The sequence below is a fragment of the Acinonyx jubatus genome, chromosome B1 (genome assembly GCF_027475565.1).
Source record: "Acinonyx jubatus isolate Ajub_Pintada_27869175 chromosome B1, VMU_Ajub_asm_v1.0, whole genome shotgun sequence".
Taxonomy (NCBI): Eukaryota; Metazoa; Chordata; class Mammalia; order Carnivora; family Felidae; genus Acinonyx; species Acinonyx jubatus.
Window position 1 is genome coordinate 76,046,907 of NC_069382.1, and position 14,422 is coordinate 76,061,328.

The window sequence follows — 14,422 nt, forward strand, 5'->3', positions numbered from 1 at the left end:
AAATTTGATCACACTATATATTTATGTTGTTGGTACAAATCTCCGCTCATAAACTCACTGTTTTTATTTTTTTTCCTTTTATTTGAGAAAGAAAGAGAGAGAGAGAGAGAGAGAGCATGAGCAGGGGAGAGGGGCAGAAGGAGAGAGAGAGAGAGAGAGAGAGAGAGAGAGAGAGAGAGAATCTTAAGCAGTTTCCACACTGAGCTCAGAGCCGGACGAGCTGAATTAAGAGTCAAACAGTCAACCAACTGAGCCACCCAGGCACCCCCTCACTGTTTTTCTACAACAAGTTAATTTTTATTTCTGGTTCTATCCATCAAAATTGAATTTCAGTCAGTCTGGCTTTTCATTCCTTTTTTTCTGAGATTGTGGCTAAAGGAATAGAGGGCATTTACATACTGACATAGCATGTGGAATGTCTACCTGATCTGCAGTGTCATCTTTGACACAGGCATTGCTTGGTGTATTCATTTGCTAGGTCTGTCGTAACAAAATACCACAGACATGAGTATGGATCATGGGTCACCCATGTTTATCATACTTGGGGTTCATTGAACTTCTTGGATCTGTAGATTAATGTTTTCATCAAATTTGTCAATTTTTCAGCCATTTTTTGGTACATTTTCCCCTCTCTCCTTTCCTTCTTAGACTCTTATTACATTTATATGAGTACACTTAATGTGTCCCAGAGGTCTCAGAGGCTGTGTTTACCTTTTTTTTCAATTTTTGTTCTTTATTTTTAAAAGACAGAGAGAGAGAGAGAGAAAGAGAGCGAGTATGAGCAGGGAGAGGGGCACAGAGAGAGGCAGACACAGAATCCAAAGCAGGCTCCAGGCTCTGAGCTGTCAGCACAGAGCCCAATACGGGGCTTGAAATCACAGACTGTAAGATCATGACCTGAGCCAAAGTTGGACACTCAACTGAAGAGGCACCCAGGAGCCCCTTGTTCTGTTCTTAAAAGTGGATAATATTTATTGATCTATCTTCAAGTTTACTTTCTGCCTTCTGTCTTCTCAAATCTGTTGCTGAGCCTGTTTTGTAAATTTTTCATTTTTTATTTGTCATAGACTCTGTGTCTGGAGTTCTCTCTTGTCCAGCAAGAAAACGGGACACAGGATTAAAAATGAGAGAGAGGCTAATGTCCAGGAGGAAACAAGAGCCCCAAGTAAGGGTCCTTGCTCCATTTTTATTAGGATCAGAAGGCTTACAAATGTGGTGATGGATGTGCACAAAGGGACAATGAAATCATGAACATTAAGTCATGGGTGTGTAGGGAAAGGGAGTTTTGAAGATATGCGGTGTTAGGGGTTTGGGTCAATACAAAACAAAATCCTGGCACCAGACAGAAGGTTGTTCACAGCAGACTGAGTCCTCACCTCTGTTTACCTAAACTGGTCTAGGAGACCAGAAAGACCGAGCATGCTACCTCAGGGTCAACAAGGCACCTTTCTTTTGCTAATTAGCTCCCCTCTGGGCAACTTTGCCCCACTGCAATCTATAGCTCTATTTACCTTTTTACCTAATTTGGTCCTTCCTGTGAAAGCAGCTTTCAGCTATTGTACTAAGTTGGGGGGGCATTTCTACCCTGAATTACCTAATCTTGTTTACCTCATCTTGGATGTTTTCATCCTGAGATTCTCTGTTCCTGTACCTTTGTCCTATACTGGAGGCCTTTGCCCTGCTTCTCCTACACAGGGGGACTTTGCCCTGTTTACCTAATCTTATTTACCTAATCTTGTTTACCCAAACTTGGGTGTGTACATCCTATGGCTTTCTAATTCTTTATGCCTTGTTAACCCATCAGTGCAGGCTCACGGAACTCCTAAGCTTATTTCCCACAGTTATTACATTTTTCAATGCTAGAATCCATTTATTTTTTTACAGATTCTGTTTATCGTGATAATGCCCATTTTTGAGTAATTGTCACATTTCCCATTAATTCTTTAAATATAATTTATTTCAATTATTTGAGCACATTTATAGTAGCATCTTTTATGTCTTCATCTGCTAAATCTAATATATAAGTCCATTCAGACTTAATTTTTGTTGACTGCTGTTTTCCCCTGAGTATTGGTCACACTTTCCTATTTATTTGAATGTTTCTATTGTTATTTTTGTTGAATACTGGACATTTTAGGTAATATGATGTTGCAACTATGGATTCTGGCGTCCCCTTTCCAAGGGTTTATTTATTTATTTAGTAACTTCTCTGGACTTAATATCTGGAATCTGATCTGTCTCCCCCAGGTGTTTGGCTGTTCATTTCTCTGTTCAGTCATTGTTTTAATTTTTTTAGAGTGGCTTTTGAAAAAACTATCTCTGATTCTATATAACCTAGCTGTCAGCCTATGATTAGACAGAGTGTTTACTCAAACACCTTGAGCCATTAAGGTTTCCAGCCTCTGCCTGATCTGTGTGTGTGGGTTGGGAGTACATTCAGTGCTCGAATGTGCTCATATTTTACATCTGCCTCATATTCTACCTTCCACTGGTACTCTTGGGTCTTTCCTGTTTTCCCATTGTTTTCCAGTTAGCTTGGGATGTGTGTAATAGTTGTCAAGCCATTCTGTGGCTTTCTCATTTCGAAATATGGCTCTGAAATTTCCGGCTTGCCAGTGCCTGCCCCAACTCAGACTGAATTCAGGCTAGCACAGCTGCAGTGTCTCTCCATTTATTTCTTATCAATTGTGTTATATATACTATTCAATGTCAATAGATGTGGAGTTTTTCCTACTTTTTCAAATCAGTTTAGCTTCCTGGTTGATTGGTGTCTGGCTGGGGGGGGGTGGGTAGGAGGAATAATCCTCATGTTAGACATACTGATATTGGTTCTTCATACTACTGTCATGACCCAGTGCAGTAAAATCTATGACCTAGTGATCTAAATTTGTTCACTAGAGAAAGACAGAATGCTCAAAAAATACGGAGGCAAGTAAATGAGTAGAATTCTTAGGACATTATCTGAAATGACTTAATAAAGATGACTTTGAGCATGTGGTCAGTGTTAGGAAAGTTTGGCACCTATTCTAATGACTATATAATGATAATACTCCTTTCACTGTCACCTCCACTTCCTAGAAGAATCTAGAAGAATTCTAGAAGAATCCTGAACCGATTTATCATGAAGTTCTTTAGCAGAATTTCATGTACTTGTGTTATAGAACACTGGATCCCTTTAGAAGTATTTGGTGTTGGGGCACCTGGGTGGCTCAGTGAATTAAGCATCGAATTCAGCTCAGGTCATGATTTCATGGTTCATGGAATTGAGCTCTGTGTCTGGCTTTGGCTGACCCTGTGGAGAAGAACTACTTGGGATTTAATCTCTCCCTCTCTCTCTGCCCCTCCCCTGCTCATGCTTGCTCTCTCTCTCTCTCAAAATAAATAAACTTAAAAAAAAAGTAATATCAAGTACTTAAAAGTGTTTGATGTTTGTCCCATCTACTCTGATGGGTGTACTGCAAAACTCCCATGAACCGATACTCTTTCCATGCATTACAAAAAAGTAAAGATTTTGTCAGTGGTGTCTATAGCCTTTGTATAGCAGGTTGCAACTTTTTTTTTTTTTGGTGTTTTAGTAGATATTTTCTGATGCTTTCAGCCACGTGAAAAGTAAAAACACATTCTCTTCTCTGATTGATGATTTCAGGAATAAGTTATGAAGTGAAAAGAAATGAATTAGAGCATACTACATGGATGCCTTCCGTGGTTGTGGCAATCCAGAATCTTTTTTGATAAAATTGTAACAACAAATTTCAACAACAATTTCAACAAATACATTTTGAGCACTTTATATGTGTTGTGAAATATATTGTGGTTCAAAGGTCTCAAAAATCCACTTAATAACAGGAGGGACATGGACATATATAACTAGATAAATACAAGGTTGTAAATGTTTATATATTCACAATAGTATCGAGCACTAATACAAATGTTATGTCTTAAGTTTGGAAGTCAGAGAAAGGTTATAGAGAATGTTGAAGATAATGTCAATCATTGTTGCATGAGTTAACTAGATCATAAGAGAAAGAGGTTTCACACATAAAAGAGAGATTTGTGCAAGGCAAATTAGAATTTTTAGGTCAGCTGGTAACGGTGAAGAGGAGAAATCTGTGGGTAACTGGAGAGAGCGTGGTATTACTAAAACTGCTGACTAAAAGATGTCAGATCATTCACTGAGATCTAGTTGACAGTAGTTTCTTCTTATACTGTTCTTGTTTTGAATCCTGTGTATTCACCTGTCATCTATTGGAAATGGATATTTTCAAATACACAATTCATATTAGATTTTGGATACATATATCAGTTTTGTGTCAGTTAGGAGCTATTTAAACATGTTTCTCTAGAACTTGAACACCCCTGCATAAACTAGAGGGACCAGACCCTAGGGGCAAAAGCAACCCTGTAAGATCTGTCTCTCACACCATGCTTCAGCTATGTAATCCAAGCAGCTGCTCCCACAGTTTTGCCTGCTTTCTCCCCTAACACTTTTTAAAGATGATTCTTGATATTTTGTCTCATATTTCATTATTTCATTCTGTTAATGCCTTCTTTCACCCTAGCTATGGCTGTGCAAAGCCTGTGAAAGCCTATGCTAATGATATGCCCTGGGAATGATCTGGGCCAGTGAAAGACTTTCCCCTTTCCCCTCTTTCCTGTCTTCCTGCAGTCATGTGAGTTGTTACTCCAATTAGTAAGGTAGTCTAATTAGCCATTCTGGGATTTTTTTTTTTTTTAAGCCTTTGAGTCTTTTATTGTTTGGGTTGAAATATTTGGACCATTGTTATAAGCTACATAGAGAATCTGATTAAATTGTGTAATATGACTTAACACTAGCTATTCTTTTAAGGCCTGTCTGTTTTCGTTAAGTAGAGAATAACCATCTTCAAGAAACAGCAGGAACAGCAGGGGTTTGAGAGGAGTGTAACTTCAATAAAGGTATAATTACTTTCATAAGTCTATTAGAGGGCAAGGCTTTAGGCTCCTTTTGTTAGATCACTGTTTATTAAGATTACACACCCAATACTCTTAACATGCAAAAATCCACTAGCTAGTCTTTGTTTTATATGATTAAATTACTATAGTATCAGGGGTATGAAATATTGAAAACAACTTTGCTAGCAAGTTGCTGATTAATGAAACATTAATATAAAATATTTCATCAGAAAGTCTTATGAAATGCAACATTTTATGATATAAGTATTCCAACATCAAAAAGCATTAAAGAGCTGTGTGTGTGTGTGTGTGTGTGTGTGTGTGTGTGTGTGTGTGTGTTTTCTGGCATTCCATTTGATCCAGAATCCCATTAATTCCCCCAGTGAAGTGAAAACTGTCAAAGGAATTAGAGTAATTTTCAGCCCTTGACAGTCAAGTGAGTTTTGCCAATCTCACCCAGTCCACTTTTTAAATTTAATTTTAATTTTAATTTTAATTTTATTTTAGAGAGCGGGGGTGGGGGAGCAGGGGAGTGGAGCAGAAGGAGAAAGAGAGATAATCTTAACCAGGCTCCACACTCTGTGTGGAGTATGACATGGGGGTTCAATCTCATGACCCTGGGATCATGACCTGGGATCATGAGCTGAAATCAACAGTCAGTCAACCAAATGAGGCACCCAGGTGCCCTTCACCTAGTCCACTTTTTTTTTTTTTTAAGTTTATTTATTTTGAGAGAGAGTGTGAGCAGGGGAGGGGCAGAGAGAGAAGGAGTGAGAGAATCCCAAGCAGGCTGCACACTGTCAGCACTGAGCCCAACATGGGGCTAGAACCCACAAAACGTGAGATCATGACTTGAGCCAAAATAAAGAGCTGGATGCTCAACCATCTGAGCCACCCAGGTACCTCACCCAGTTCACTTTTTAAGTCACCTTTAGGAATGCACATTTTCTAACAGTTTTGAATCAAGATTAAAAAAAAATCAGTGTTGAATCACTATATTGTACACCTGAAACTAATATTACACTGTATGTTAAGTGTAATTTAAATAAAAACTAAAAAAAAAAAATATGCTCTGCTCAGTAAGGCACCATGATGTTCCCAGGTTGTGAAGTCTGTCATGCTCTGTATATTATAAATGGTACTGAAATGCAAGCTTATGATTCAGATCTATAGAACCACACTTGTGAGAACTGCCAATTTGGCATCATAGAAGCCAGTTGTTAATGCTAAAGTCTTGTTAACTTAAAGTTTGCCTTTAAAGCTGTGATAAGCTCATGAGTTTCATTTGGTATTTCAATTTCCAAAATTTAAAATTCTGTGACTGTTTCCATGTTGAAATCCACATGGTAATATTGTTTTGTAGCTGCATTTTCTTATGAGTCACGTTGGTCTGTTATGCAAGGAGATGTTTATAGAGTAAGATTCTTTCAGGGAATGGTTTTTCAGGCATTTTAACATAAACTCCTCGTATTTCTACCAGAAAGTTGTTGGATTTATAGTCTTTCAAAGTATTCTTTCCAATGATTCCTTATCTACTAATGCTTATATATAGATTTTTGGCATGATGAGTAACCAAACATCTTTTCATCTGATGCTCCCTAGTGGTTTATATATAGAGGACTTAATTTTCATATGCATCCTTGTATGCAGTTGTCATCTTTTAAGGTAAAAACAAGTACACAAATGTAAGCACATTTGCATAGCATATGTATTATAGTTAGCAACTCCCGTCAACACTAATAATTGCTCAAAAAAGGCAGATATCAGAACCTTCATTTTCTCTTTATTCTTTGTGGAGTTTAACTCATAGTACTAATCAGAAAAGGCAAAATTGACTCTATACCTACAATTTATTGTGTATATTTTCTAGTATAGTGATTTTCATGTAACATTAAACAATCTATTAAACTTATGTCTCTTAACCAAGGTCTTATAACATTCTCATGCATTTAAATAAGTTAAAAACTTATTTCAAAATAATTTGATTCTAGGAAAGTTATTGTACCCAAATTTTTAAAGTAAGAAAGAAATTTGAATGGATTAGAAATAATCCCTGTAGCATCACTCTAACTTACTGGAATTCTAAAGACTTTTTGTTGAGAGAGAAAGGATGGAGTTAAGACTGGCGTGTTGGGAATTGCACCCAAATTCAGCCCTTGTGCATGTTTCATGCAGGTGAACCTCACCCTGGGCAGGTGTAGCCAGAAATAGAGTAAGAACACTTGCCGTGTATTAATAGCCCGTATCAGCTGGCTAATTTCCAGTAGGTCAGTCTTACTCTGCTTACTCTGCCCTTGGAAAAAATTCTGATTATTGTGGAGTTAAGAGCAGTACTGCTTTTCAGCAATGAGATGACTGCTCATGTAAGTACTGCAAATTTCTAGCTTGTGCCATACTTTTGTTTTCTGTACCTACCTAGAACCAATCATTGCTAGAAATGCTTCTAATACTATGGTCTTCATGACGTTTTTGGTTGAAGTGAAAGGCAAAGAAGCCCATCACCAACTACCATATTCCAAACTTGTTATTCTGCAGATAATAACTAGCTCCCTAAATATAACATTTGCACGACTGAGGCATTTATAGTAAATTGAGGACTTTTGTTCTGTTTACTTACAGCTCTCTGTGTTCCTTCAGTTTTCTGGAGGTGCTTGCAATTAGCAGTTTTGAGCATAACCTAGGCTCTCATTAATTTTCATTTCTAATGGTCATATTCCTATAGCAACTTACTTCCTTGGTTCTAACTGGATTTTGTCATTCCCAGCAACTGCAAGCCTCCAATATCTGTTTTTCAAGCTTCCTTCTCCCTGACCACCTCTCACATCTTTATGGCTCTTCTTCCCCTTCAATAAATCTGCAGCACATGGAACATTGAATCCATTAACTTTACTATATTTATAATATTCATAACCCTTTGGGTCTTTCACCTTCCCCATTACTTAGCTTGGATTTATTCCATGGTACCCCACACATACTGTTAACCTGAAAATAAGAGCTGTAATGTGAGCCCCAAAAGCCTTTTATTTGGGATCAAAGAATTACAATTCACGGAGCATAGAGTTAGGTAGAAACCCAAATAGTGTACCACTTGTAGGGTGAAAGCAAGGGGTTTTTATGAGGAAAAAAAAGCGGGTGATTAGATGAGTTGAAGAATGGAAGGGAAAATTTTTCGATGGATGGTAACAAACTAAGCTACTCTGGGTTATACATTGACTGACTGCTTATTCTGTCTTCAGAAAGTTCACAACTGTCAGTCCTGTGATCAGCATGTCTTTTCTCCTACTGACTTCTTAAGTCAATTGCTTGCCCTTTTGCCCAGTCCAAAGGTTATGGCTCAGTTCAAATAAAGGGAGGTAAGGCAGTTTCTCTGCAGTGACCACTCCAGCTCTATTTAAAATGGATCCAGTCATGTCAGCTTTTCACGATACATATTAACTTCCTTACTCTCCCCAGCCTTAATTTCCAAAAGGCTGAATCTGACAGAGCCAAGTCTCTGCCTAGTTCAAGAAGATGAACATGGCATGGCTGGAGAAAAACACAACCATGCTGATTTATTTCACTTTAAATTTCTGATCATAAATGTCAGGTGGACCCCTAGAACTGCCAGGCAGTTTTATTCCATTTTTTTTAGTTAATTCAATTTCTTCTTCTCCCAGAATATTTCATACAATTCAGTCCTTCTCAAACTTAACACCTCCATCTTCCCCCTCCTTGCTAATGACTTATCTCTAATGAAAATGATATAGCAGACAAAATTAGAAAAGACTGTTACCTTCTTACCTCTCCATCTATCATTTTCTTTTTAAGACATATTATCAAGTAATTTAGACATATAAAAAATCACTGACATGTAATAAATACTACTCAGGTAGTGGGCTAATGGTACATGTAGCAACATAGATAAATATTTTTCAAAAAATAATGAGTCAAAGGACACATAATTTATGTAAAAATTTTAGGCTTTCAACATGAACTTTTAATTACTTAAGAGTACATAGATTTGTAATAAAAGCATAAAGACATGAAAGAGGTAAGGGAAAATCGTAAATTTGGAGTCATGATTAACTCTTTTTTTTTTCTTCACCATGGCAGAAACAGCTTCATTAGAGATCTAGGCATGTCAGGGAGCCCCAGTCGGTCACAGAGAAGAGAGATCAATATTGTACAGGACAAGAGTCCAGCACTACAGAAATACCCTCTCAAAAACTAAATGTGAACCAAAACTTCCATCTTAACATCCTAACAGAAATGCTGCCAAGTTTAGCCCATGTGAAACTTCTGGAAGCTCCTGTTGAAATATTTTGCATAAAAGGGAGCTCTCCAGCACAGCTGAATCTGAGCTGTATACAGGTTATGGGTATGGGATAGAAGAAATAGATAAGAGGATAAGGGGAATGTTCTCACTCACACTAGGTCATCTCAGTGTGCAGGTGAGAGAGGAGCCATTACCACTGTGGTGGGAGGGAAAAAGTAAGAATACAATTGAGAAGGGATTACATAAAGCACCTACATTTTATTTTCAGTTTTTAGTGGGAGTAAGATATTTTCTTTTTCCTTTTAAACTATTTATCCCAGCATGCTTTGTTGATTCTTTGATCAAATCAGTACTCACTTGGAGTACTGATTTGCAATCTTGCTTCTAACATATATCAAATTCTCTTCTAAATCTGGGTCTTGTTTCTGGGTTTTCAATTCTATTTCTTTTTTTCTTAGTATATTCCTGTACCAATATCATACTCAGTGTAGCTTTATAATGAGTCACTGGACCAGACAGGGCCTTTTTTTGTCTTGTACCTTCTTGGACTTTTTCACTTCTATAAAAATGTGGGAGTTAGTCTTTCTAGTTGCATTAAAAATGCAGTAAATATCAAAACAATTTGTAGAAAATTAACTTTTGGATATTAAATCTTTGTGCTTATGTATAGGTTATTTTTTAAGTTTTTTTGTATTTTACATTTTATGTTTTTATTATATATTTTAAATTTATATCTTTTATGTTTTTCAATAGTTTTCTTCATTTTTCCCTAAAGGTCTTATGCATTTTTATTGGACTTCTTTCTTTTTTGTTTTATTTTATATTTTTATATTAAGAAAAATTAATATGAGATCTCCCCTCTTAACAAATTTTTATAGTGCATAGTACAGTATTGCTGATTGTTGACTGTAGGTACAATGTTGTACAGCAGATCCCATAGAACTTATTCATCTTGCTTAACAGACTTATTTCTAAGTATCATTTCTTTTATTGCTATAGGATATGAAGGAAGATTAACCTTTCTTTTAATGTTTAAGTTGGGTGCTGGGTACACATGTTTATTTTTGCTGCTCTTGTTACTTCTTTTTATATGTCTGAAATAAATTTAAAAAATCAAAATTTTCCAGTTCCTTTTTGTCACATGTAGAATAAACTTCAAATACTTAACAAATTTTTTTTTTTTTTTACCTTTATGACCTCAATTCCTACCCTTTTCCTTTTTGCTTACTCTGCTCCAGTCAGGCTGATGACTTTACGTTTTTGAATATATTAAATTCTTTACACTCACTGTTTCTTCTATTTAGAACTCTCTTTCCTTTTGGATCACTTTGTAAGAGTTTGACTCACATGCTTACTCCAATATTATTTTCTCAGAAAGACATTTCTTGATTTCCTTTTCTGAAATATCTCGCTTTCCTCTCATTGTCTTCTGCCCTCTATGCTCCTCCGTTTCTTTGATATTTTCTACATATTTGAATGTATTTATATTCAAACATGTATTTGTTTATTTGTTAACTATCTCCTCTACTTGCCTATTGATTTCCAATATGGCAGTGATCTTATCTTTCTTGTTCACTGCTATGATCCAGTTCATAGGATAGACCCTTGTGCATATACAGAAAGAAGGGGAGAGATGATGTCACCAGCCACAGCAGAATGAAGGATACATGCCAGTTCTAAGGAAAGAGATGTGAAAGGAAAATCTTTCCTACTTTCCTCTAAAATTATTAGAGTAGGAAAAAATGGAAAAAGTATCATCTGCCTGTACTCCTAGAGATGATAAAAAGTAGACTCTTCAGTCACCTTCTGTCATGTCTTGGAGCCAAGAGGGAATGTTACCCTTCAGAAAAAGTCTGATCCCCTCCGGACTTTCCAAAGCTTTTTGCCAGCCAAACATTTGCAGATCCTATAGGCTTGCCCAGGTAATAATTTCTTATTCATGATTATTCTGTTTGGTGTGTTGGGGTATATGATTTTAAGCATGGGACATCTCTTATAGATCTATTGCAAATGTGTCACTTTGTAGGAATAGAGGATGGTCTGGTGTCATGCCAGCATCAGCTTTGTTTACCAGGCTCCAAAAGGGCTTCTTGTTGCTCATGTTTTTATTTAGTTTATATGTTGTTTTTAAGGTTTTTAAGGTGAAAACATTTGATGCATCCCAAGACCATATCTATTGAGACATATTCAAATTTTTTTTTGCAATGGTCTGGTGAACTTAGGACACACTTGCATAGCCAGCCAAGTATGAGTCACCCAACAAAAGGGAATGTTAGGAGGAGATTAAATCTGATTAGGATTCAAATACATGAGGTGATAAAGGAGCTGGCTCTGCTGCCAAGCAAAGCTACTCTCTTATGTGGCCAACAATGAGCCTTCAGTGACCAGTTATGTTAATCAGACACCTGCTATAAACAATATGTTCATAGGAAAGTTAATAAACAGTACCAGGCCAATGTCTGTTATGAGTCAGCAGAAATGGACTGTTTAATCAGAGCAAATGTTTAAATATTAAAAGGGAGCATTATTCTTATTGTTAAAATAAAAATAAGACTGATGACTAGTATACAATCTCCTTTATGGGGCCTAGTTTTGTTGGTGCTGCATATAATGAATTTTAAAAACTGGTAGCTGCCAGCTTATATCCAAGAAATTATCATTTGTAGCGGTTTCTGAAGACAAATGCATTGAAATTAAAGATTTATTTCACAAATACATCTAGTGTCTTAATCAGCTCCTGCTGCCATAATAAGATACCATACACTGGGCGGCTTAAACAACAGACATTTATTTCTCCTGCTTCTGTAGAGGCTGGGAAGCCCAAGATCAAAGTGCTAGCAGATTCAGTTCTTAGTGAAGACCCTCTTCCTGGCTTCAAGATGGCTGCCTTCTCACTGTATTCTCACAAGGTGATGAGAAGAATCTCTGGTGTCTCTTTACAAGGGCACGAATTCTGTCGTGAAGCTCTACCCTCGTGTTCTTATCTAAACCTAATTATCTCTCCAAGGTCTTTCTAATACTTTCTAATACTTTTAAAACTTTCTAATACCATAACATTGGGGGTTAGGGCCTTAACATATGAACTTGGGGTGCACACATTCAGTCTATAACAATAGAGGAATACATATTACATATAAAGCAACACATTCACAGGTTCATTAATTTAATCACTTTGCATCCTTTCTTGTTTCTGTTCTGGGCAAAGGACTCAACTATTAAACCTGCTTTAATAAACCTGCTTTTGGTTGCTGTGGCCAACTCATGCTTAGTCTAGTGATACTTGATGAGAGTGAAGTCCTACTTGATGGGAGTAATAATGATGGTCTTTTTATAGTAAGTTGATCTGGTGATTCCCTTCTCAGATTGGTATCTCTATTATAAGTTAGTTCTTGCTGAGATCATAATTCCAGGAATCATACAGGAAAGTGCTTTGGCATGAAACTACAATTCTCCTTGCTTTGCTGATCTGTAAATGTCTTACAACCAAACTTATGTGTAATTACTTTTTCTGAGAGGTTATAAACACAAATAATAGAATTAATTATTTGTAAATATTTGTAATAAATGATTTCTTTAAAATGGATATATGATTCATCAGTAAACAAAATGTATAGAAAAAACAAAAAAAATAAAGGTATAGCAGAATGATTATTTTTTGTTCTGAATAGTAATCCTTCATGTTCACAGTTTATATATTTAAGATATCACCATAAAATATGGATTTTCATAGAATTTCCTAGTTCCAATGTTTATAAATGTATAAATTGTCAAAAACAATATCAAATTGTTAAAAGTCTATTTAGAACATTTTGTTGTCAGCATTATTTAATTATTTATAAATTAAACATGGATTCGTCTCTCATTACCCAGAGAAATAACTTTCATTTTGTGTGGATTCTATTTTCATCTGTGTAATAGAAACTGGCTGCAACGTATTTGAGGAGGAGCCATTTTTTCACACTTGTATAGCTCTTTGAACTTTTTCACAGTGAAGAAAAAACATTTTTTATATAATATATTCTTGCAAAAATTAAAAGAAATTCTTCTATGATCATCTTGCTTATAGATGGATATGAAAGTAAACGTTTATAGCTAGTGTTTATTTTGCAGACTAGAATTATGTTATATGCATTTCTTTAAATCTTTTTTCACTTAGCAATACGTCATGAGAACCCTTTATGTCTTTTTAATGTCTTCATGATATTTTATGATATGGATGCACACCAGTTTATTCAGTCATTCCCCTGTTAATGAGAATTGACTTTGCTTATAGTTTGGGACCACTACAGACATCTTTTTGTATTGGTGCTTTTAACTTCAAAGAGTGAAGTTGTTGGATCAAAAGATGTAAATATTGTAAATTTTGGTTGGTATTTACAAAATGATTTTCTTTTTAAAAAAATTTTCAAGTTTGTTTATTTTTGAGAGAGACAGAGAGACTGAGAGAGAGAAAGCATTTGCAGGAGTGGGAGAGGGGCAGAGAGACAGGAAGAGATTGAATCCCAAGCAGGCCCTGTGCTGTTAGCGCAGAACCTGATGCAGGGCTTGAACTCACCAACTGTGAGATCATGACCTAAGTTGAAATCCAGACTTAGGCGCTTAACTGACTGAGCCACCTAGGTGCCTCTACAAAATTATTTTCAAGAAAGGCTGTAACAATTCAGATTTACACCAGTAAAGTTTGAGTATAATATTTTTATCCAAATTCCCAGTGGCAGATGTACTTGCCAATTTGGTGAGTAGGAAATGATTTAAACTTACTTTAGTTTATATTTCCCTATCTGTGACATTTAAGTGTCCTTCATATTTATGTACACTTGTATGATTTGCCTATTTATAGTGTTTGTCGGTTTTGGTTCTTTCTCTTTGTCTTACTGATTTTAATATGCTTTTTACTCTATTGCATATGTTAATTTTTTACCTGCCATATATGTTATAATCATTTTCCAGTCATTTAATTTTGAACTTTGTTTATGTTGTTTTGTGTAATACAAAAATTTTGTATTTCTAACAATGTATACTTTTATGTCTTTGTTTCTTGGTTAGAAAAGTATTTTAAACTCTAAGTTATATATAAAACCTACTAAAATTTTCTTCTAAACTTATTGTATTTTACATATCTCTAATTACCTGGAATTTATATCTGGATATGATGTGAGTAGGGGTTCAACTTTCTTGCAAATGGATATCCATTTGTGTCAACATCATTTACTAAGTTAATGGTCTCTGGGCCAC

General features: G+C 35.9%; 1 protein-coding gene across 6 annotated transcripts in view; it reads left to right on the forward strand.

Annotated features, from left to right (window-relative positions):
* The window catches only part of IQCM (IQ motif containing M), a 648,904-nt gene that overhangs the window by 288,507 nt on the left and 345,975 nt on the right, over positions 1-14,422 (forward strand). For 2 of the 6 annotated variants that reach the window (XM_053216882.1, XM_053216881.1), the window contains exon 13: positions 1,068-1,165. The exons of the other annotated variants lie outside the window; for them this stretch is intronic. In XM_053216882.1, the coding sequence (XP_053072857.1) occupies positions 1,068-1,165 (98 nt within the window). The remainder of the gene's footprint in view (positions 1-1,067; positions 1,166-14,422) is intronic. 6 annotated transcript variants of the gene reach the window in all.